Here is a 23,758-nt window from a genome sequence, read left to right as displayed (position 1 = left end):
TCAATAGATTTTCTGAATGACTAAAATTGTGAATTTAGTTTCCCACCATAAATATTTCTCGTTGTCACCAGGTCCCTTTCCAGTGGTCAGTTTGATGGTAGGTACAGTGGTGAACAGGCTGGTGACTGATGGTGAAACCGGTATGAATTCTACTCTTTTCCCGGCTGAAATGAGTAAAGAGGACAGGCAAGTCTGGGTCGCAGCATCTGTTACTTTCCTCACTGGGATTTTTCAGGTTCGTATCTTTCTAGGGTTGAAAAAGGAACAATTGTTTAAAAAACACATACTCTTAAAAGTTACAAAGGATTTTTCCCATTTCCAGCTGGGTCTTGGATTACTTCAAGTTGGCTTTATTGTCATTTACCTGTCGGACCCAATGATTTCAGGCTTCACCACAGCTGCTGCCATTCACGTCCTTGTCTCTCAGCTCAAGTTTGTCTTGCAATTGAGTGTCCCAGGATTCAGTGGACCACTTTCTGTCATTTATGTAAGTCTAAGCAAAAGGTTATTTTCAGAAACTTGGATATCTAATCTTTAAAATCTAAACTTATAATTATTTGTGTTTTAAATATAAATTTTCTGTTTATTTATTTATTTATTTATTTATTTATTTATTCGTTAACCGGGTGTGGGCTTGGCAGGCTGTGCCAGCATTTATTGCCCATCGTTAATTGTCCTTGAGGGGGCAGTTAAGAGTCAACTACATTGCTGTTGATCAGGAGTCACATGTAGGCCAGACTGGGTAAGGATGGCAGATTTCCTTCCCTAAATGAGATTAGTGAACCAGATGGGTCATTACAACAACCGGCAATGGTTTCATGGTCATCATTAGACTTTTAATGCCAGATTTTTATTGAATTAAAATTCACCATCTGCCGTGGTGGGATTTGAACCTGATTCTCACAGCATTACTTTGGGTCTCTGGTTTACTAGTCCAGTGACAACCACTATGCCACCGCCCCCCCACATTTAATCAAGTAGGAAGAGATGACTAAGTAAACAAATTATAATTGTAACTTAACAAAGCATTATGTTTGTAAATTAAACAAAATATATATGTTGTGCTCTTTTAGACACTGGAGTACATTATCAATCATATAACGGAGACAAACATCGCTGACCTCGTCATTTCACTCATCATTATGGCAGTTGTATTTATTGTGAAAGAAATAAATGATCGATTCAAGTCAAAGCTCCCTGTGCCAATCCCCATTGAAGTTATAGTGGTGAGTAGGGAGCATTTGATCCACAAATACGTTGTAATACAAAGGGACTCTTGATCCCATTGAAAGGTATAAAAACAAGGTGGTCACGCAGCATTCAAGGCGTCTCATGGCACAGTAGGGAGCACCCTGCCTCTGAGCCAGAAGCTCTGGTTCGAGTCCTTCCCCAGGACTTGATGGCCAAGGAATGTGCGCTCATAACGTGGACAAATAGGTTGTGTATCAATTTGAAAATCCTTCCAACAGGCCAATGGCTGGTGGCAAGAGTGGGAGAGACAACCGGTCACCTGTGCTTGATATGGAGATGCGCCCCTCTATCTGAGAGTCTCGAGTGACCTGTTCCAGGAATAACCAATTGTGGAAAAATACCACAGTGGTTAGCACTGTTGCTTCACAGTGCCAAGGTCCCAGGTTTGATTCCCGGCTTGGGTCACTATCTGTGTGGAGTCTGCACGTTCTCCCCTTTTTGGCATGGGTTTCCTCCGGTTTCCTCCCACAGTTCAAAGATGTTCTGTGAGGTAATTTGGACATTCTGAATTCTCCCTCCGTGTACCCGAGCAGGTGCTGGAATGTGGCGACCAGGGGCTTTTCACAGTAACTTCAGTATTGATGTAAGCCTACTTGTGACAATAAAGATTACTATTATTATTAAATGGACTAAACACTGCCTAGTGAAACCACTAGGTACGGGAAGAGAATTGGATGGATTGGATACAGCATTCAGGACGATCATGGCTGATCTCTATCTTATTCCTTTAACCTTCAAATGCTCTGTAACCTTTATTATTACTCTGGTTTAACAAAAATCAAGCTATTTCAATGTTGCAATTTTCAACTTGACCACCAGCTTTTTTGGCAGGAGCTCGACTGACATTTCTGTGATGAGATATTTTTGATATCGCCCCTGAATTACCCAACCCCCAATGAGACAAGATAGCATCCACCCTATCAAACCCTTTAATCATTTTAGACATCTCAATTAAACCATCCCTTAACCATCTAATACTGAAGGGAATAGAAACATTATGCAATGTATTCAGAATTTGAATATTTAAAACACTGTATCATTCTGATCAATCTGCACACACTCCAAGGGCTTCCTGAGGTGCAGTGTTCCGGATAGGGTTGAAATAGAGCTATGTATGAATAGAATTAAACTCTCATCCCTTTGTACTCCAGCTCCCTTGAGATAAAGGGCAACATTCCATCCATTAAAAAAATTATTTTTGTACCTGTCTACCAGCTTTTAATAATTTCTCTACATAGATCCTAAATCTCACATCTCCTCCACAGCTACTAGCTTTTGACCATTTTCAAAATGATCTGATCCATCCCTCTTCAATCTAAAGTGGATAATACCAGCCTCAACCCTAATGTGCTTCTGTTTGTCCCACTCACTTAATCTACAAATGCTTCCTGCTTCCATTTATACTATTCACGCACTACCTATCTTGATGTAATTGGAAAACTTGTATATGCATAGGATCATAGAATATTCAGTGCAGAAGGAGACCATTTGGCCCATCAGGTCTGCTCTGGCCCTTGGAAAGCGCATCCTACTTAAGCCCACACCTCCACCCTATCCCTGTAACCCAGAAACCCCACCTTGGTAACTAAGGGGCAATTTATCATGGCCAATCCACCGAACCTGCACATCTTTGGACTGTGGGAGGAAACCGGAGCACCCGGAGGAAACCCATACAGACACGGGAGAACATGCAAACTCCACTCAGACTAACCTGAGGCCGGAATTGAACTGGAGATGTGAGGCAGCAGTGTTGACCACTGTGCCACCTTGCTGTCCTTCATCTGAGTCATTCATAAATATAGTGAAATACCAAGGAAATTGCCGGCACAATCTTCCAGTTCTGCTGAAGTCAATGGACATTTGAATGGCTCACTGCATTTTCTGACTATGCCCCCACTCTGATGTGGCTATGAAATTCAGCGTTTTGAATTTGGTGAGTGGGGGAGTTTAGGAGGTGTTTGTTTCCTTTAACAATCCTTCTCGCCCTGTAGGAATTGATACTCCGGGGCAAGGAGTATATGATAAATGGTTAAGTAGAACACAAACTGATGGTAAAATAAATTAAATATATAAAAAAGCAACGTAAGTGAATTTTTTAAATTAAGGAATTATTTAAAACACATTGGGCTGAATTCTCCATTCTGTCGCGCCAGATTTCTGGTTCAGCACGCCGGCGAGATGCTCTGTTTCGTCGGCTGGCCAATGGGGTTTCCCATTGTGGGGCAGACCCACGCCGTCAGGAAACCCCCTGGCTGCCAGCAAAACGGAGCATCCCGACAGCGGAGAATCCAGCCCATTAAGTTTGGCAGGACAGGGCTGCAGCATGTGGAAGCTCCCGGATAACATTGTGATCCAGGGAAAACACATCTCTGCAGTAAGTGTTTGTGGCTCCGAGGAGTTATGGCTTAGGGGCACTGAGCTGGAGGCTGAGCTGCAAGCACTGCAATACATCAGGGAGGGGGAAGTTACCTGGATGCTTTGTACCAGGCAGTCACACCACATAGGACTGAGTCTTCAGATTTGGTCAGGGACTGGAGGCTGTGACTGCGACTGAGGCAGGTAAAAGGACACAGAGAGCAGCAGTGTCCCACAGCAACTAGAACATAGAACATAGAACAGTACAGCACAGAACAGGCCCTTCGGCCCTCGATGTTGTGCCGAGCAATGATCACCCTACTCAAACCCACATGTCCACCCAATACCCGTAACCCAACAACCCCCCCCTTAACCTTACTTTTTAGGACACTACGGGCAATTTAGCATGGCCAATCCACCTAACCCGCATATCTTTGGACTGTGGGAGGAAACCGGAGCACCCGGAGGAAACCCACGCACACACGGGGAGGACGTGCAGACTCCGCACAGACAGTGACCCAGCCGGGAATCGAACCTGGGGCTGTGAAGCATTTATGCGAACCACCATGCTACCGTGCTTCCCCGGACTGTCCAACTGATTTGAGGTTCTCTCAGCTTGTTTGGATGAGAGTGGGTGCAGCCGGGTGGATGAGTTAATTGGCCATGGTACGTGGTATAGGAAACCATTCCAAATGTGTGGAGAAAAAAGGAATTTAGTAATGGTATAGTGAGGGAATTGACACTGTTCTCTGCAGTAATGAGCAAGGCCCGGTGCCAGGGTTCAGGATATTTTCCTCCGGTCTGGAGAGGAACTTACAGTGGGAGGGGAGACGGACCTAGTTGTCATGGTCAAGGCAGGCACCAATGCCCTAGGTAGAACTTGGAAAGAGGTTCTGCATCGAGAGAATGAAGAGTTAGGTGTTCATTTGAAATGCAAAACCTCAAAGCTGTAATATTACCTGAGCCACGTGCAAATTGGCATAGAGTACATACAATTTGAGAGATGAATATTTGGTTCAATGGCTGGCGTGAGAGAAGCAACGGTATTGAGGGTTTGATGAAGAAAAAAGGAGGCATAGAGCACTAAAATGGGGGAGGCCCTTAGGAGTGTAGGGGGGTGCTTAAAAAAGAAATTAGACGGGCCACAAAAGATCATTGGCAGATAAGGTTAGAGAAAACCCTAGGACATTTTCTAACTATATTTAGAGCAAGAGGATGACCAGGGAAAAAGTGGGGGGCACATTAAGGACCAGAGGACATGGGGGAGGTCTTAAATGAATATTTTTCATCTGTATTCACTGAGGAGAAAGACATGAGATTTCAGTTGGGACGGTAAAGTTCTGAAGCATATTAAGATGAATAATGGGGCAGAATTCTCCAGCGGGATCCTCCGTTCCATGGGCAGCACACCCACTTGGGTTTCCCAATGGCATGATGTGGTCACAATAGAAAATCCCATTATCCAGCTGCCGAAATTGGCGGAGGCGGTGGCGGAGAAGAAAGAGTGCACCCAGGGCACTGGCCCGGAGTCTGAGCGGGGGCCCCGATCGCGGGCCTGGCACCGTGGGGGCACCCCCCGGGGTCCGATCGCCCCGCGCCCCCCCCCAGGACCCCGGGGGCCCGGTCGCGCCGCCGATCCCGCCGCCACCAGAGGTGGTTCAAACCTCGGCGGCGGGAGAGGCCTCCCAGTGGCGGGACTTCGGCCCATCGCGGGCCGGAGAATCGCCGCAGGGGCCTCGCCATTCGGAGTGGCGTGATTCCCACCACCACTTCCCGGGTGGCGGAGAATCTCTGACACGGAGGGGGCAGGATTTTTGGCGGCCCCTGGCGATTCTCCGACCCTGCTGGAATTGAATTTTTAAACTCCTCCAAAAGTATAATTTCTCTGAAAGGTTCATACGTTTGGTCTATTTTCAAAGCCCTTATCCACCTATCAAAATTACTCTGTTTGAACTCCATGTATGTTTGACCAAATTCTTTCCTTAATTTTCTAAACCTTTGTCTGTAAGCTTCAGGCACTAGCTCATGTGCACTTAAGATGGATTTCTTCACCTTCTCATACGTTTCAGATACCTCCTCCGGGAGTGATGCAAACACTTCACAAGCTCTACCTACCAGCTTTGTTTGAATCAGTAATACCCACATGTCCTGTGGCCATTTCATTTGTTTAGCTGCCTTCTCAAATAAAATGGAAAAGGTGTCCACTTCCTTCTCATCAAACCTTGGCAATGCTTGGACATAAATAGATACATAAATTTAAATAGATTCCCACTTAACCACCACCATAATTACCTCATCTTTTTGCATTTTGTCAGGTAATGTTAACTGCAATGTTTTTGCCAAATCTAACAGTCTGCTTTTAGACTCTGTCAGTAAGGTATCATGTGTCACAGTCTCCACCCCCAAAAACTTCTGAGCCTCTGAAAGAGCCATTGTCCACAACACACTTAAACTAAAATACCACACCGGAAAAGCAAAAATCCTAACAGATAACAGAGACACGTGGTTTTTAAAACAAAACAATATTTATTCCATGAACTCAAATTAACCTTTTAAATAAGCATTGGATCTCTTAACACCCCTTACTTCAAAGATAATCCGAAAATAATACACTAAATAATCCTGCAAACTGTTTCTTTACAAATCCAAAAGACTTAACAAATCCTTCAAACAGAAGCACATTGGATTTATATTCAATACTGAGACCTTTTTACAATTCTATCTATGGAATTCCTTGCCCAGTGAAGCAGTAGAAGCTCCTTCATTAAATGTTTTTAAGATAAAGATAGGGGCCTGATGGCCTGCTCCTTCTCCTAGTTGTTATGTTCTTATTATGTTCTTAATTGCCCTTTGAGGGATGTTAAGAATTATTGCTGTGGGTCAAAACCGGAAGGAATTTCCTTCACTAAAGGGCAAGGTGGGGTTTTGCGACAAATGACAATTTCATGGCCACCATTACTGTGGCTAGCTTTATATTCCAGCTTTCTGAATTGAATATAAATTCCATCTGTTGTCAAGGTGGGAGTTGAACCTATTCCCCAGAGCATTAGCCTGGGCCTCTGGATTACTATTCCAGTGGCATTGCCACAACATGATTATCTCCCAAAATGTATATATAATTTAAATTGAATATTGTTCGTTCTTCACCTTGATTTATTTGTTTTTGTATCTCTATTTGATCCTCATTTTCTACTGTCTAGAGAGCAGGCATTTTGGTTTGGGACAATCAATTCTTATTGAGGTTATTGCGAGTCAGGGCCACTCAATTGCATTGTAATAACTTCAAGGTGTGGTAGTTTCCTGGTGGTAGATGGTTCTTGCATTCGTAACTGATTTATAAAAGTAGTATAATTATAAATAATGGTTACATTAATTCACCACAATCAATTATTTTATAACAATTGATATTGGCAATGCTGAAAATTGTTTTATTCAGTATCGACAAAGTACATTGTTCACACCACATTTCCTAATGCGGTTCATGTGATATTTCACCTTGACTAACTTTGTGGGTACAAATTCCAATTGGAAATGAACACACTTGGATTAAAATTCTCCCACTGCTATCTGAGAGCTGCATTAACCCATTAATTTAATATTGTTTGGTGCCTCTGATAAAAGTGAGGAGAGGGGGAATCACTGTGGGCAGCATGGTGGCACAGTGGCTAGCACTGCTGTCTCACAGCACCAGGGTCCCGGGTTTAATTCCAGCCTTGGTGACTGTCTGTGTGAAGTTTGCACTTTCTCCCCGTGTCTGCGAGGGTTTCCACCGGGTGCTCCGGTTCCCTTCCACAGTCCAAAAATGTACAGGTTAGGTGGATTGGCCATGATCAATTGTCCTTTAAGGGTTGTCGGGTTAAGGGGAAAGAACAGGAGACTGGGTCTAGGTGATGTGCTCTTTCAGGGGGTCAGTGGAGATTTGATGGGCCAAATGGCCTCCTTCTGGGCTGTAGGGATTCTATTGGTATTGAAGTGAAATGTTCACTACCCCAATATAACACATTGAAAGCTCATATCTCAGCCATTGGGAATATTTTATTAGCTTCAAACAGTTGTCAAAGCTGAGAGTATTGGAACAAATATGAGAACTCAAACACCTTTGATTGCCAATATTTACTGTTTGTTGACTTTCTCTACAGCTGCTCTGTCCCTTGGTGATCAGAAGCCAGCGTCATCTTCTCGACGCAAACTTACCAGAGTGTTATTTCCCAGTGGCCTCCTCGCATTGCACCATCCCATCAAGTTTGCTATCAGTTTGGATTGAGTTTGGGGATTGGCGAGGGTGGGACTCTTCTCCTTGGAGAGAAGAAGGATAAGAGGAGATTTGATAGAGATGTTTAAAATCATGAAGGGGATGGACAGGATAGATAGTAAAAACCTGTTCCCACTCATAAAAGAATCGGGGATGAGAGGGCACAGATACAAAGTGATTTGGGGCCTTGGGGAGAAGCAAACGTGATGTGAGAAAACCTTTCCAAACAGTGAGTAGTTGGGTTTGGAATGTGCGGCCTGGAAGTGTGGTGGAGGCAGGATCATTGAGGTATTCAAGAGGGCATAATATGATTGTTTTGTGCAGAGGTTCAAGGAAAAGGCAGGAGAATGCCACAGATATGAAATAAAGAACAAAGAAAATTACAGCACAGGAACAGGCCCTTCGGCCTTCCCAGCCTGCGCTGATCCAGATCCTTTATCTAAACTTGTCTCCTATTTTCCAAGGTCTACATCCCTCTGATCCCGCCCATTCATATACCTGTCTAGATGCTTCTTAAATGATGCTATCGTGCCTGCCTCTACCACCTCCGCTGGTAAAGCGTTCCAGGCACCCACCACCCTCTGCGTAAAAAACTTTCCACGCACATCTCCCTTAAACTTTCCCCCTCTCACCTTGAAATCGTGACCCCTTGTAACTGACACCCCCACTCTTGGAAAAAGCTTGTTGCTATCCACCCTGTACATACCTCTCATAATTTTGTAGACCTCAATCAGGTCCCCCCTCAAACTCCGTCTTTCCAACGAAAACAATCCTAATCTACTCAACCTTTCTTCATAGCTAGCACCCTCCATACCAGGCAACATCCTGGTGAACCTCCTCTGCACCCGCTATAAAGCATCCACATTCTTCTGGTAATGTGCGACCAGAACTGCATGCAATGTCCCAAATGTGGCCTAACCAAAGTCCTATACAACTGTAACATGACCTGCCGACTCTTGTACTCAATACCCCGTCCGATGAAGGCAAGCATGCTGTATGCCTTCTTGACCACTCTATCAACCTGCGTTGCCACCTTCAGGGTACAATGGACCTGAACTCCCAGATCTCTCTGCACATCAATTTTCCCCAAGACCCTTCCATTGACCATATAGTCCGCTCTTGAATTTGATCTTCCAAAATGCATCACCTCGCATTTGCCTGGATTCAACTCCATCTGCCATTTCTCTGCCCAACTCTCCAATCTATCTATATTTTGTTGTATTCTCTGACAGTCCTCCTCGCTATCTGCAACTCCACCAATCTTAGTATCATCTGCAAACTTGCTAATCAGACCACCTATACCTTCCTCCAGGTCATTTATGTAGATCACAAACAACAGTGGTCCGAGCACGGATCCCTGTGGAACACCACTAGTCACCCTTCTCCATTTTGAGACACTCCCTTCCACCACTACTCTCTGTCTCCTGTTGCCCAGCCAGTTCTTTATTCATCTAGCTAGTACACCCTGAACCCCATACGACTTCACTTTTTCCATCAACCTGCCATGGGAAACCTTATCAACGCCTTACTAAAGTCCATGTATACGACATCTACAGCCCTTCCCTCATCAATTAACTTTGTCACTTCCTCAAAGAATTCTATTAGGTTTGTAAGACATGACCTTCCCTGCACAAAACCATGCTGCCTATCACTGATAAGTCTATTTTCTTTCAGATGTGAATAGATCCTATCCCTCAGTATCTTCTCCAACAGTTTGCCTACCACTGACGTCAAGCTCACAGGTCTATAATTCCCTGGATTATCCCTGCTACCCTTCTTAAACAAAGGGACAACATTAGCAATTCTCCAGTCCTCCGGGACCTCACCCGTGCTCAAGGATGCTGCAAAGATATCTGTTAAGACCCCAGCTATTTCGACCCTCGCTTCTCTCAGTAACCTGGGATAGATCCCATCCGGTCCTGGGGACTTGTCCACCTTAATGTCTTTTAGAATACCCAAAACGTCCCCCTTCCGTATGACAACTTGACCGAGAGTATTTAAACATCTATCCCTAGCCTCAACATCCGTCTTGTCCCTCTCCTTTGTGAATACCGATGCAAAGTACTCATTAAGAATCTCACCCATTTCCTCTGAGTCCACACATAAATTCCCTGTTTTGTCTTTAAGTGGGCCAATCCTTTCTCTAGTTACCCTCTTGCTCCTTATATATGAATAAAATGCTTTGGGATTTTCCTTAACCCTGTTAGCCAAAGATATTTCATGACCCCTTTTAGCCCTCTTTATTGCGCGTTTGAGATTCGTCCTACTTTCCCGATATTCCTCCAAAGCTTCATCAGTTTTGAGTTGCCTCGATCCTATGTATGCTTCCTTTTTCATCTTAGCTAGTCTCACAATTTCACCCGTCATCCATGGTTCCCTAATCTTGCCATTTCTATCTTTCATTTTCACAGGAACATGTCTGTCCTGCACTCTAATTAACCTTTCCTTAAAAGACTTCCAGATTTCAAATGTGGATTTACCCTTAAACAACTGCTCCCAATCCACATTCCCTAGCTCCTCTTATACTCTGCCTTTCCCCAATTTAGTACTCTTCCTTTCGGACCCCTCCTGTCCTTGTCCATGAGTATTCTAAAACTTACGGAATTGTGATCGCTATTCCCAAAGTAATCACCGACTGAAACATCAACCACCTGGCTGGGATCATTCCCCAATACCAGGTCCAGTATGGCCCCTTCCCGAGTTGGACTATTTACATACTGCTCTAAAAAACTCTCCTGGATGCTCCTTACAAACTCTGCTCCATCTACGCCTCCAACACTACACGAATCCCATTCAATGTTGGGGAAGTTAAAATCTCCCATCACGATTCCCGGCTGGGTCACTGTCTGTGTGGAGTCTGCACGTCCTCCCCCTGTGTGCGTGGGTTTCCTCCGGGTTTCCTCCCACAGTCCAAAGATGTGCGGGTTAGGTGGATTGGCCATGCTAAATTGCCCGTAGTGTCCTAATAAAAGTAAGGTTAAGGGGGGGTTGTTGGGTTACGGGTATAGGGTGGATACGTGGGTTTGAGTAGGGTGATCATGGCTCGGCACAACATTGAGGGCCGAAGGGCCTGTTCTGTGCTGTACTGTTCTATGTTCTATGTTCTATGTACAACCACCCTATTGCTACTACATTTTTCTATAATCTGTCTGCATATTTGTACCTCTACTTCATGCTCGCTTTTGGGAGGCCTGTAGTAAAGTCCCAACAATGTTACTGCACCCTTCCTATTTCTTAGCTCCACCCATATTGCCTCAGTGCTTGAATCCTCCATCGTGCCCTCCTTAATCACAGCTGTGATATCATCTCTGATGAGTAATGCAACTCCTCCCCCCCTTCTACCTCCCTCTCTATCCCTCCTGAAGCATCTATACCCTGGGATATTCAGTTGCCAGTCCTGCCCTTCCCTCAACCAAGTCTCAGTAATACCAATAGCATCATATTCCCAGGTACTGATCCAAGCCCTATGTTCATCTGCCTTACCTGCTACACTTCTCGCATTAAAACAAATGCACCTCCGACCACCTTTGCATTCATCATCTCTTACCTGTCTACTCTCCCCCTTAGTCACATTGAGTTTATTGTCTCGTACCTTACTGGCTTTAGTTGCTGCTTCTTTACTGACCTCTAACTTCCTAATCTGGTTCCCATCCCCCTGCCACATTAGTTTAAAACCTCCCCAACAGTGTTAGTAAAAGCACCCCCTAGGACATTGGTTCCAGTCCTGCCCAGGTGTAGACCATCTGGTTTGTAATGGTCCCACCGCCCCCAGAACCAGTTCCAATGTCCCAAAAATCTGAACCCCTCCCTCCTGCACCATCTCTCAAGCCACGTATTCATTCTGACTATTCTTGAATTTCTACTCTGACTGTCCCGTGGCACTGGTAATCCTGAGATTACTACCTTTGAGGTCCTACTTTTTAACTTATCTCCTAACTCCCTAAATTCTGATTGTAGGACCTCATCCCTTTTTTTTACCTATATCGTTGGTGCCTATATGCACCACGACAACTGGCTGTTCACCCTCCCCCTTCAGTATGTCCTGCAGCCGATCGGAGACATCACTGACCCGAGCACCCGGGAGGCAACATACCATTCGGGAGTCTCGTTTTCGACCACAGAAACGCCTGTCTACTCCCCTTACAATTGAATCCCCTATGACTATAGCCCTGCCAGTCTTTTTCCCGCCCTTCTGTGCAGCAGAGCTAGCCACGGTGCCATGAGCCTGGCTACTACTGCCTTCCCCTGGTGAGTCATCTCCCCCAACAGTATCCAAAACGGTATACCTATTTTGGAGGGAGATGACCGCAGGGGACACCTGCACTGCCTTCCTGCTCTTTCTCTGCCTTTTGGTCACCCATTCCCTGTCTCCGTCACCAATCCTAATCTGCGGTGTGACCAACTCACTGAACGCGCTATCCACGACCTCCTCAGCATCGCGGATGCTCCAAAGTGAGTCCATCCGCAGCTCCAGAGCCGTCATGCGGTCTAACAGGAGCTGCAGCTGGACACACCTCCCGCACATGAAGAAGTCAGGGGCATCGGCCGCGTCCCTGAACTCCCACATTGCGCACGAGGAGCATAACACGGGTCTGGGATCTGCTACCGTTTTTACCCTTTACCTTAACTGATTACAAATATAGTATCAAATAATTAATAAGTGAAAGGAATAAAGATTTTACTTACCAATCACAATACTCACCAACACACAGAGTTAAATTTCTCCCAGCAACTGCTAATTGGAGCACTTTCCTTGCCAGCCAATCAGGTCACTGCTTTGCTGTGATGTCACCCTTCAAGGTAAGTTTTTAAAGAGATAAACTTACCTTCCCGACAACCACGGTTGTTTTTTTTTTGTTAGAGGAGGGGGTAGGGAGGGAAACACTGAGGAAGTGTTTCGGGTTTAATTGTCACTTGACAACAGCCCCTTCACAAACCATCTTCAAATTAGGCTGACCGCACTGCACGTATGCAAATCTCCCCGGAACAGCCAATCAGTAGCTCTGCTCTGCTGCCCTCTGCTGGAAGTAAACATGGGGCTGGATTCTCCATCAGCGGGATCCTCTGTTTTCCCGGCAGCGCATTCATGCCGCGGATTTACCAAAGGCGTGGGGGTTGTCCACAATGGGAAACCCCATTGACCGGTTGCTGGGATAGAAAATCCCACTGCCGGCAGGGGCGTGTCACACCAGAAAACAGGTGCAGCGGGATGGAGAAACCTGCCCATTATCCGAATACTTGGCACTGGATTCTAGAAAGTGGAGAAATAGCCTTGAGCTTGTCTTGTTGCCCATACATTTGTTAACCCTTCTTCTAGTTCTATTATAGTTTCTTACTGAAATATAGTTATCTCTAACTTCACTTTTGTATTGCTTGACATGTTGTTATCAGAGGGGAGTCCATTTCAACACTCATTGTCTGCACTTCTTGTAGGTTTATTTTCTATATATTTACATCAGAAACAATATCTGTAACTTCAATAAACAATAAAGCTGTTGTACAACTTGTGGCGACTAAACTAGATATATCAATGAAACTCGAAGAGCAAATTAGAATTGCTGATTTTTCTTCATTATGTGCTCTTTCACAGACAATAATTGCAACAGGTGTCTCCTATGGATTCAACTTCAAAGAAAAATATAATGTTGACATTATTGGAAACCTAACGAGTGGGTTAGTGCTTTGTTTCTAACTTTTATTCCTCATTCTTTAAAGATTGAATCCAGACTATCCAAATTCAAGGATTCCTGCCTTGTGTGGTTTCAGTTAGGTTTTTGCCTCAAATATTACATAGAATTAACAAGAACAGCTATTTGGCCCAACTGGTCTCTTCTGGTGCTTATATGCTACACAGGTCAACATAATTCATCTCACTTTTCTCACTCTCTAACCCAGGGGTCATTGGACTGTGACCAGGAATAGAAACCCTGGCTGCTTTCCCCTCTTATGGTTCAGTGGTATTAGAACAAAGAACAAAGAAAGATACAGCACAGGAACAGGCCCTTCGGCCCTCCAAGCTTGGGCCGACTATGCTGCCCGTCTAAACTAAAATCTTTATTGTTACTGGATTGGTGATCCAGAGACCCAGGTTCAAATCCTGCCAGGGCAGGTGGTGGAACTTGAATAAAATAATTATCTGGAATTAAAAGTCTAATGACTACCAAAGAACTATTGTCGGTTGCTGTTAAAAAAACACAGTTGGTTCACTAATAAATCTGTCGTCCTTACCTGCTCTGGCCTACATGTGACTTCAAGGCCACAGTAAAGTGGTTGACTATTAAATGCACTCTGAATGGCTTAGCAAGCCATTCAGTTGTGTGAAACCACTACAAAGCCAATAAAAAGGTTGAGAATTTCCCATCTCTCTAAATCATGGGTCACTGAACAGTGACAGTGGCTAATTTACACCTTCCAAACCTGTAAGAGGTCAATTCTTGTTCTTGACTCCCAAAACCTCCCTGGAAAACAGGCTCCTGCTGTGGGGCAGTTCGCTCTGCAGATAAGCATTTATAAATTAAAACTATACGGTGCCAGAAATGTAAGTAAGCTTCATTGAATCATTAAGGTGCTTTGCAGACAAAGTTGAAATCAAATGTTGAATTGCTCTTTGTATTTGTTTCAGCTATCAAAGCCCGCTCACTCCCAATACTGCTGTCCTACAGCAGAGCTTTGCTGATGCCTTCTCGATCGCTATTGTTGGCTTTGCTGTTGCATTCTCTGTGGCCAAGGTCTATGCCATCAAACATGATTACGTTCTAAATGGGAACCAGGTAGGTAATGAGAATGAATGTGCAAGTCATACAAAACAACTGCGATAAGAGTGTTGTTGGCTGAAGGAGCATGGGGTATATGGGAAGGGGGGGTTTTAAGGGGGAACGGGGGTTTGTGGAGGAAGGGGGCTTTGTGGGGGACCCAGCTTGGGGGAGGGGAAGATGAAAGTAGTAGTGCTCAAAGTTTAGAGGGGTGAGGCTGTTGAGGGACCTCTGGTAAGAACAAAGATTTGTGGCTGGATAAAGTTGTCTGAATCACAGTAAAATTGTCAGTATCATCGTCATTGCTCCTCTAAAACTAGCAGCAGGTTTTGGAGTCTGCACAAATGCATGTGGTAGTCTTGCATATATAATATTCGCTCAAAGGATGTTGGTGTTGCCAGAAGAGTCAGCATTTATTGTCCATCCCTAATTGTCCTGGAGAAGGTGGCAGTGAGCTGCTTTCTTGAACTGCCGCAGTCCCTGAGGTGTAGGTACTTTTAACATCCAACTCATCGTTGACGTCAAAGAAAGCTGCTGCCAAAATCTGTGTGGTGTGGATTTCCCCTTTCCCATTTCCAGATATCCAGCAACAGTGGTATCATCAGCAGGATAAGCAGCCAATCACATTGAAGTATTGTCACAGACAGGAATTAATAAAAAATAATAAAAGGCAATTAAAATAGAAAATGCTGGAAATACTCAGCAGGTTTGACAGCATCTGTAGAGAGAGAAACAGAATTAATACTTTGGATCATAACCTTTCAACAGAATTAATTGCTTTTCCTGCATTTTTGTTACAATCCCAGCTGCTGTTAATATGGATAAGTCAGATCACAGAGCAAAACATGTATTTTATTTTTAAACCATGGAGGAACAAATTCATTGGAATAGCTGATGAACCTATAATCCCCCAAAAACCTACAATATTTGTTAAAACAATAAAAGTGAATAATATTATAGCAGGCAAAATGGTTGGAAAAATCTCGATATGGACACAAGAAAATGATTCCGATCACACTATTCTTTTACTCCGTTATGGACATATAAACCGGTGAAGAGTTACCACTAACTTGACACTAGGCTTCTTGCTTGGGATTGGCACAAGTGCAAATTATTTTATTCCGGTGAATTCTGGAGTATTCACTAGACGTTTTTCATCCAATTCCTATCTCTCCCCAATACACCCAAGATGTCCAAGGCCTGGGACACTCTGTGCGGGCAGTGGCTGAGGCACATGACAGGGCAGTCCAGGGCCACCTGGACATTGTAGCAGCACTCCAGAGCTTAGCCCAGTCACAAGGGGTCTTGGCTGCAGCATTGCCTGAGTGCTGGCTGACAGTCCCAGAAGGAGGTGGCCCAGTCCCTGTACTCCATTGCTGTGAACATTGAGACCTTAGTTGAGACAAGAGTTTGCTCCTGTTAAACCAAGAACTAGCCCAGTTGCCATCGGGCACCCTGAAGGAGGAGGAGGTGATGGGGCCCTAGATGGTGACTCCGCAGGGGAGGTGGTGGAACCTCAGACTTCCTACTTCTGTTCCTGGAGTATCCGATGGATGGGCAGTGGGCAGAACAGGGTGGCACCACACCACCTGGGACACCCGAGAGACTGCTGCGCCCATTCGGGTCCAGTCGCTCCAGAGGACAGCCACTAAAGGGGACCCAGGTCACAGGCCAGGAATAGCAGGTTGCCTCCACCCCTGATGCACTGCCTGGCGATCTACACAGATGGAACATTCCGGCCCGTAAGGCCAGATGTTAGACATCAGTTAAGTTTACACGGGTGCAACACATAGGATAGCGATAGGGGCTGGGGGACAAACTTGCAGAAAGATGTTCACCTGTTCACAAACATTCCAACCTGCCTTGGTGCTCTGTCAGAAGGGTGTGAGGGATGGGCTGGGCTGGCTGCAGAGGGGGCACTGGATGGGGGGATGATGGGCAGCCGTTGGAGATTGGCATGGGTCTGGGCCTCCAGGTCAGACACCGTACGTTGCTCCCTCTTCCCCGCCACCCCAAGGGTTCAATGGGACCATGTGATGGAATGGCCTGTTCACATCAAGGGATGACCCAGACGGACAGTGGAAAGTGCTACCTGTTACGTTTGTGTACTATGATAATAAATGAATCAGTGTACAACAAAACATCTAGTTCGACACTAGATAGTTTTTTAATGTTGAATAAACTGTGGGTGAACTAAACTATTGCTAACCAAACTGTGGAGCTTGTAACCATTCTAATAACAGTTCCAGTTATGCTGATCAAGACTGTTTTTTTTCCTATTCCGGTTCCAGTGTCCTGTTCATCTTGGGCAGCATGGTAGCACAGTGCTTAGCACAGTTGCTTCACAGCTTGGGTCACTGTCTGTGCGAAGTCTGCACGTTCTCCCCTTGTCTGGGTGGGTTTTCTCCGGGTGCTCTGGTTTCCTCCCACGTTCCAAAGATGTGTAGGTTAGATGGATTGGCTGTGCAGGTTAGGTGGAATGGCTATGCTAAATTGCCCCCTAGTGTCCAAAAAGTTTAGGTGGGGTTACGGGAATAGGGTGGAGGTGTGGCTTGGCTAGTGTGCTCTTTCCAAGAGGCAGTGCAGATTCGATGGGCTGAATTGCCTCCTTCTGCACTGTAAATTTTATGATTCTCTTGCATGACACTTAGTCGTCAGAGGCCATATACACTTGCTATATACACTTGTTATATGCACTATTACAGCATATCATTCCACTACCGTGGGCTGGAGTCAAACGTTGTCAAACGATGCAGAGCACCAGAGGCTCATCGCAGAGCAGGTGCTCCTCAACCTCCATCTTATGGACCAGACCTGCTGTCACTGCCAACTCGGGGCCTGCACCCCGTAGTGAGGCAGGTACGAATCATGGCGTCTGATGCAATTGAAGAGAAACCGGGTCTAGGGGGAGTGGGGAAGGGTGCTGCAGGGTGGGTGGACATGGGAGGGGGTGATTGGCAACTGGGTTGGGGAGTGGGGGTGTGAGAAGGAGGGGTTGCGACGGGATGTTCATGTCACCGTTGGTCAGTTCCCCTAGTCGGTGAACATGGAACATAGAGAGTCCAGTGTGCGGCAGCCCTGGTTGCCCATGCAGCATGCCCTGCACATCCTGGCCCTCCTCCGCATCCTCCTCATCGGATGAGACATGTGTTCATCCTCCTCCTCTAGCACGCACCCCTCTGCTGCGTGATTGTGTGGAGGATGCAGCAGGCCATCACAATGTGGAGCAGGCCACCACGATGTGGGACAATCCAGCATGATGCAGGCACCTGAACTGCTTCTTCAGGTCACCGATGCATTCTTGATCTTGGGTCTGGTTGCTACATGGACGTCATTGTAGTGGGTCTCCACATTGGTTTGTGGCCTCCGGATACGCGTCATCAGCCACGACCGCAGGGGATAATCCCTGGGGTCATCCAAGAGACAAACCCTTACCTGGGGGTGTGCCTCGAACGTGTCAGGAACTGTTCAGTGTGCCAGAGTGAGGGTGTCGTGCAAGCTGCCCGGATATCGGGTGCAAACATGCAGTTCGTGGTCACACACATCTGTATTTTGATGGTGGAGTACCCCTTTCTGTTTATGAAGGCCAGCCCCTCATGCACTCGTGATTGTAGGGGGACCCGTTGATCACTGCTTGGACATGGGGCACCCCACGATGGCGACGAACCCCACTCCCCGGACACCCTTGTGGGCTTAGTCCACATTGAAGCTGATATATTGTGCTGACCAGGCATACAGAGCCCCTGCAAGATTCCAGGCAGGCCCCCACGTGACATCTGGGAGGAGCCTGTGGTGGAAAAGTTCAAGGCGACCATCACCTTGACGGCCACTGGGAGCGGGTACTCCTGCAGTTCCAGGAGCGCCATGATCTGGTAGACATTCCATATGGTTCATCTGCTCAGATGACGCGCCCGGTCCGGCAGGTCCTCGAAACACAGGCACTAATGTGGCGCCTCCTTCCCACCACCTCTTCAGCCTGTTGGGCAGCCGACTCTCTATCCTCACCCGCTAGTGCCTGTTCCTCTGCGGCAAACTTGACTGCTGCAGGGCTCTCCCCGAGCAGCTCCTGCTCGTATAGCTTCAGTGTATTTGCCAAGGCTGATGCCAACCATTCCTGGTTGGATACCAAAATCCATTGTCTGCAGGGGGTGAAAGGCAGTATGGTGCATACCCCCGTGCCCAATCAAGTCCAATGGGCTAAACGGTGCACTGCAGCTGCTGCCCCTAACCATTCCCCCTGGCTGTCTGCACTACATCCCTGCCAGCTGGGGTACCAGTGGCTGGCCCTATCCATGCCAGTGGTAAGCTGTGCGGCATCCATCCTGTGTCCTCGGGTGGGCTGGGGGAAGGCACATTTTGCAGAAATGAGAAGGAACTTGGCTGAGGTGGACAGGCCAGCACTGCTAGAGGATAAATCTGTGGAAACCAATGTGAAACATTAAAAAGTTAGATTCTAAATGTACAAGTGTCAGTCCCTCCAAAAATAAGAGTGGCTCTGCCCTGATTGTCTAAAGGAATACAGGGGAAGATCAAATTGATAAAGAAAGCATATGATAGGCAAAAAGAACTTAGTAGTGCAGATAGCCGAGACGAATATAGGAAGTGCAGAGATGAAGTCAAAAAGGGAATAAGGAAATCGAAGAGAGGGCATGAAAAAAGATTGTCAAGTAAAGTTAAAGAAAACCCAAAGATGTTTTACCAACATATTAATGGTAGAAGGTTATTTAAGGAAAAAATGGGACCTATCAGAGATGAAGAAAGGAATTTGTGGCAGATGTAGAGGCTGTGGGAAGGGTTTTAAATGAATATTTTGTCTCCGTGTTTACAAAGGAAATGGATGATGCAGATATAGTAATCCAAGAGGAACACTGAGATGTTGGATGGGATAATCATAAAGATGGAGGAAGTACTCAAAGGGTTGAAATCCTTGAAAGTTGGTAAATCACCACAGGTTGTTTCCAAGGCTACTGAAGGAGGTCAGGGAGGAAATAGCAGATGTCCCATTCCTCTCCCCCTGGGTCTGCCTCATACAGTAATACTCCCTAAACTCTTTGTTTATCTTCCCCGGCTCCGACACCACATCCCCAGCCCCAGTCCGTATCTTCAATATTTCCGTGTGCCAGCATGTGGTTCACCTTTTCCCCATACTCGTATTGCACCCCTCTTGCCCTAGGCAGTTGCTCTACCGCCCTCCCCATTGTCAACCTGTCAAACTGCCCCTGCAACATTTTCCTCCTTGCCAGTTCCACCGCGGATGAGGGGTGGCCAAATCTGGGATCGCTGCCAGCAACCCCCTCGGTGGGCACCCTGTCCACCTCCATTATCTCGCTCACTAGACGGTCATGTTCCTCCGTCCTTTTACTGTCCCCATGAGCCTTAAACAAAATAATTTCACCCGGACTACTACCTTCAGTGCATCCCAAAAAATGGCAACCGAAACCTCCCCATTTTGATTCAACTCGACATACGACTTAATCGCCGCCCACACCTTATCACAAAAACCTCCATCCGTCAACAACCCTGAACCAAACCTCCATAACGGCCTCTGCTCTCGTCCCGATCTAAACTGAATCTCTAGCCAGTGGGGTGCATGGTCCGAGATAACTATCTCCCCATACACTGCCCCCTCCACCCGCACCAAAACCTCCCGACTCACTACAAAGTAATCAATCCTCGAATTCACCTTATAGACGTGCAAAAAGAAGGAATATTCCCTATTCTCTTGGGTTCTGAAAGTGCCATGGATCCACCATACCCATCTACTCCATAAACCCCCCCAGTTCCCTTGCCATTCATACCTTCCCCATCGACCTCTGTCTCGACCTATCCACCATCGGCTCTAGGACACAGTTAAAATCTGCTCCCATGATCAACTGGTGCGTGGCCAAATCTGGGATCGCTGCCAGCGACCCCCTCATAAAACCCATACCATCCCAATTTGGGGCATACACATTTACCAACACCACCGACGCCACTCCCAATACCCCACAATCACATATCTGTCACCCTTCACCTCCTTCGCACTCACAAATCCCATTTTCTTACTCATTCAAATCGCCACTCCCCTCAATTTCGAATCAAACACCGAGTGAAAAATCTGCCCGACCCACCCCTTCCTTAACCTAACCTGGTCCTTCACACGGAGATGCATCTCCTGCAGCAAGACCACCCCAACTTTCAAACATCTGAGGTGCGTGAATACCTGTGACCTTTTAACCAGCCCATTCAGTCCCCGGACGTTCCACGTTACCAGCTTATGACTGCAGTCCCCTCTACTGTCAGTCATTTTCCCCACTTAACTCCCGCCCCCTACATTCCACCCTGTACCTAGCCCATCCCATATGGCCCCCTTCTCTGCCCCTGACCATGTCATCTCTCAACCCCTGCCACATTGCAACAACCTCCTCCACCCCCCCCCCCCCTCCACCCCCAGCCTACGGCCACCCGTCTCAGCCTTCTCCCCCACCACTTAACTTCCGTTCGCCAGCATCTCCCAGCCCCTTCCCAAAGGCACCTCCTCAACAACCTCTGCTCCCTCAGCTCAAGGAAGATGGCTTCCCGCTGACCTTATCCTCCCCCACCCAAAGACTTCTCAAAAGCAAACACACCACTGCTGAACACAAACAGTCCCATAAAACAGGAGCGGGAGATGGGAACATTCATCCTGATGTGCCATCAATTATAACAAAGACGAGTTGTGGAACAAAACTTTGGCTTTAATAAGCTAAACGAGAAACTGCTGGCTACTGATCCCGAACTGGGGCAGGGCCAGAGGTCAGCCACCTTTATACAGAGCCTGAGGGGAGGAGCCACCGGCAGAGCCAGCAGAGACAACGAACAATATATACAATACAGTAACAGTGGTTTACCACAATATATATAATACAGTAAGTGGTTTACCGCAATATATATAATACAGTAAGTGGTTTACCACACATCCCCACATAATTCTTTCAGCCCTACAACCCCTTACAATCCCAACAGTAAACAGCAAACCCTTCCCCAAAAAAAGGACCTCCTCCAAACCAGAGGGGGCGAAAATCCCCCAATGCCTACTCCCACTTCAAACATGTTCCCAACTATTACAAAGTGCCAGCACCCTGGTTCCCAAGCATTGTCCACTTAGTTTACCCCCAGTTTATTCTCCTTAACGAAGTCTTCGGCCACTTCTGTGGTCTTGAAATAATACTCCCGACTTCCAAAATTCACCCATAATTTCGCCGGGTAGAGCACCCCAAACCTGATCTGCCACTGGAACAGCACCGGCTTGACCTTGTTGAACCCTGCCCACCATTGAATTGCCAACTCGGCTTCAATGTCCTGATAAATTCGGACCTTGTTCCCTTGCCACACACTGGTATGCTTCTCCCTGGCCAAATGCAATATCTTCTCTTTCTCCACAGATTTTTGGAGTCTCACGATCACCGCATGCAGCTTCTCCCCAGCTCTAGGCTTCCGCCTCAGGGACCTATGTGTTCGGTCCACTTTAGGGGCCTTATTTAGCACCCTTTCCATCACCAGCCCGCCAGCATCTTCGAGACATACCTCGTGGCACTCACACCTTCCACTCCTTTAGTTAGGCCTACTATTCGCAGCTTCTGCCTTCTCTAGGTATTCTCCTGCTCCTCCACCTTTGCCCTCAACATTTTATAAAAGGTTCCCTAGGAGCTCCACCTACACCTCCAGAGCCACCACACAGTCTCTATGGTCCGATATCACTCCTTCGATCTCCCGAATCTGCGATCCCAGCACCTCCAAACACTTCTCTACCCGTTCCATCAAACTCTTCAGGGGTGTGCCATAACTCCTTTAATGGTCTTTGAGCGATCCTCCTGCATTTCCTTCCTCTGCTGGCAGAATTCCTCCTTGATAAAAGCCATCAACTGCTCTATCTGGGGCTTTGCACCTTGTAGCAGTCCTTCCCTCACAGCCACCCTTGCACTGGCTGCTGCACCACAGGCCTCCTCCAACTCTTTTGCCTGGTCTCTCACCGTCTTCTGCCGACTTTGGTAACCAGCGGACATACCACTCTCAGGGGAAACTACTCCTCCAGCCTTCACCTGCGCCTTTTCCTCAAAATTCCACTTAATATCGTGTAAAAAGAGCTCTTTTCTGTGCCTTCAGCAGGAACTGCCGTATGTGTAACCATTCACACTATGGCTGCCACCAGAAATCCACCATCATTTCAATGTTGCGCTTTATCCATGGCCAATAAACTGCATCCCTGGCTCTACGCTTTCACTTTCCATTCCCAAGTGCCCTTCATGGAGTTTTGATAGATCATTAACTTTAATGCCTTTGGGATCACAATTTGTTGTTTCTGCAAAAATCCATTCACATCACTTAACTTTGCTCATACATTGTAAAAAAATTGAGCAGGAACCTTTGGGCCATCCATCGTGGAGATATCCCCTCACCTTCTGCAAGACAGTGGGCGGAATTCTCTGCAAGGCCCAACGCCGTCATGAAACCCGGAGAGGTTCACAACGGCGTCGGAGGCCTCTCCTGGCCCCCTATTCTCCCCCCCGGGGGCTAGGAGGGCCGTGCCGTAAATCTCGGTCGCGGGGCCTTGTCGCTGGCGTCAAGGCCCGGCGCGCCGAGAATTACGCGGCCGGCGCGCCTAATGACTTCAGCCGTGCAGGTTGGCCGGTTCCAACCCGCGAATGCGCAGCTGACGTCACGACGGATGACGGCTCAAACCCGCGCATGCGCGGTTGCCGTCTTCCCCTCCGCTGCCCCGCAAGACGTGGCGGCTTGATCTTGCGGGGCAGCGGAGGGGAAAGAGTGCGTCCCTTTGAGACGCTGGCCCGACGATCGGTGGGCACCGATTGCGGGCCAGTCCCCTCCCGAGCACGGTTGTGGTGCTCACTCTCCTCTCCGCCCCCCACAAGCCACAAACCAGGTATTGGCGCCATGTTCACGCCGGCAGCGACCAGGTGTGGTTGCCGCCAGCGTGAACCGGTCGGGAACGGCAGGCCGCTCGGCCCATCCGGGTTGTCGCAAAACGCTGAGTCAGAAAACGTCAGGACTGGCGCTTTGGTCAATGAAACTTGCAATGTTTGCCATTCTAGTTCATGGCTGGTGGACCACGAGAAAGTTGCGTCTTTCTTTAGTTTCCCTCAGGTGTGCAGTTGTAGCTGCCAGATTG

The 23,758-nt window shown here is 47.0% G+C and overlaps 1 protein-coding gene across 2 annotated transcripts in view; it reads left to right on the top strand.

The window, feature by feature from the left end:
* LOC119973214 (chloride anion exchanger-like) overlaps window positions 1-23,758 on the top strand; it is a 146,472-nt gene that overhangs the window by 23,567 nt on the left and 99,147 nt on the right. For both annotated transcript variants that reach the window (XM_038810873.1, XM_038810874.1), the window contains 5 exons: window positions 72-235; window positions 323-487; window positions 1,074-1,226; window positions 13,449-13,531; window positions 14,481-14,628. In XM_038810873.1, the coding sequence (XP_038666801.1) occupies window positions 72-235; window positions 323-487; window positions 1,074-1,226; window positions 13,449-13,531; window positions 14,481-14,628 (713 nt within the window). The remainder of the gene's footprint in view (window positions 1-71; window positions 236-322; window positions 488-1,073; window positions 1,227-13,448; window positions 13,532-14,480; window positions 14,629-23,758) is intronic.

This window comes from Scyliorhinus canicula, chromosome 11, assembly GCF_902713615.1.
Source record: "Scyliorhinus canicula chromosome 11, sScyCan1.1, whole genome shotgun sequence".
NCBI classification, from domain to species: Eukaryota; Metazoa; Chordata; class Chondrichthyes; order Carcharhiniformes; family Scyliorhinidae; genus Scyliorhinus; species Scyliorhinus canicula.
Note: the sequence above shows the minus strand (reverse complement) of the source record. Positions and strands in the feature narration are given on the sequence as shown.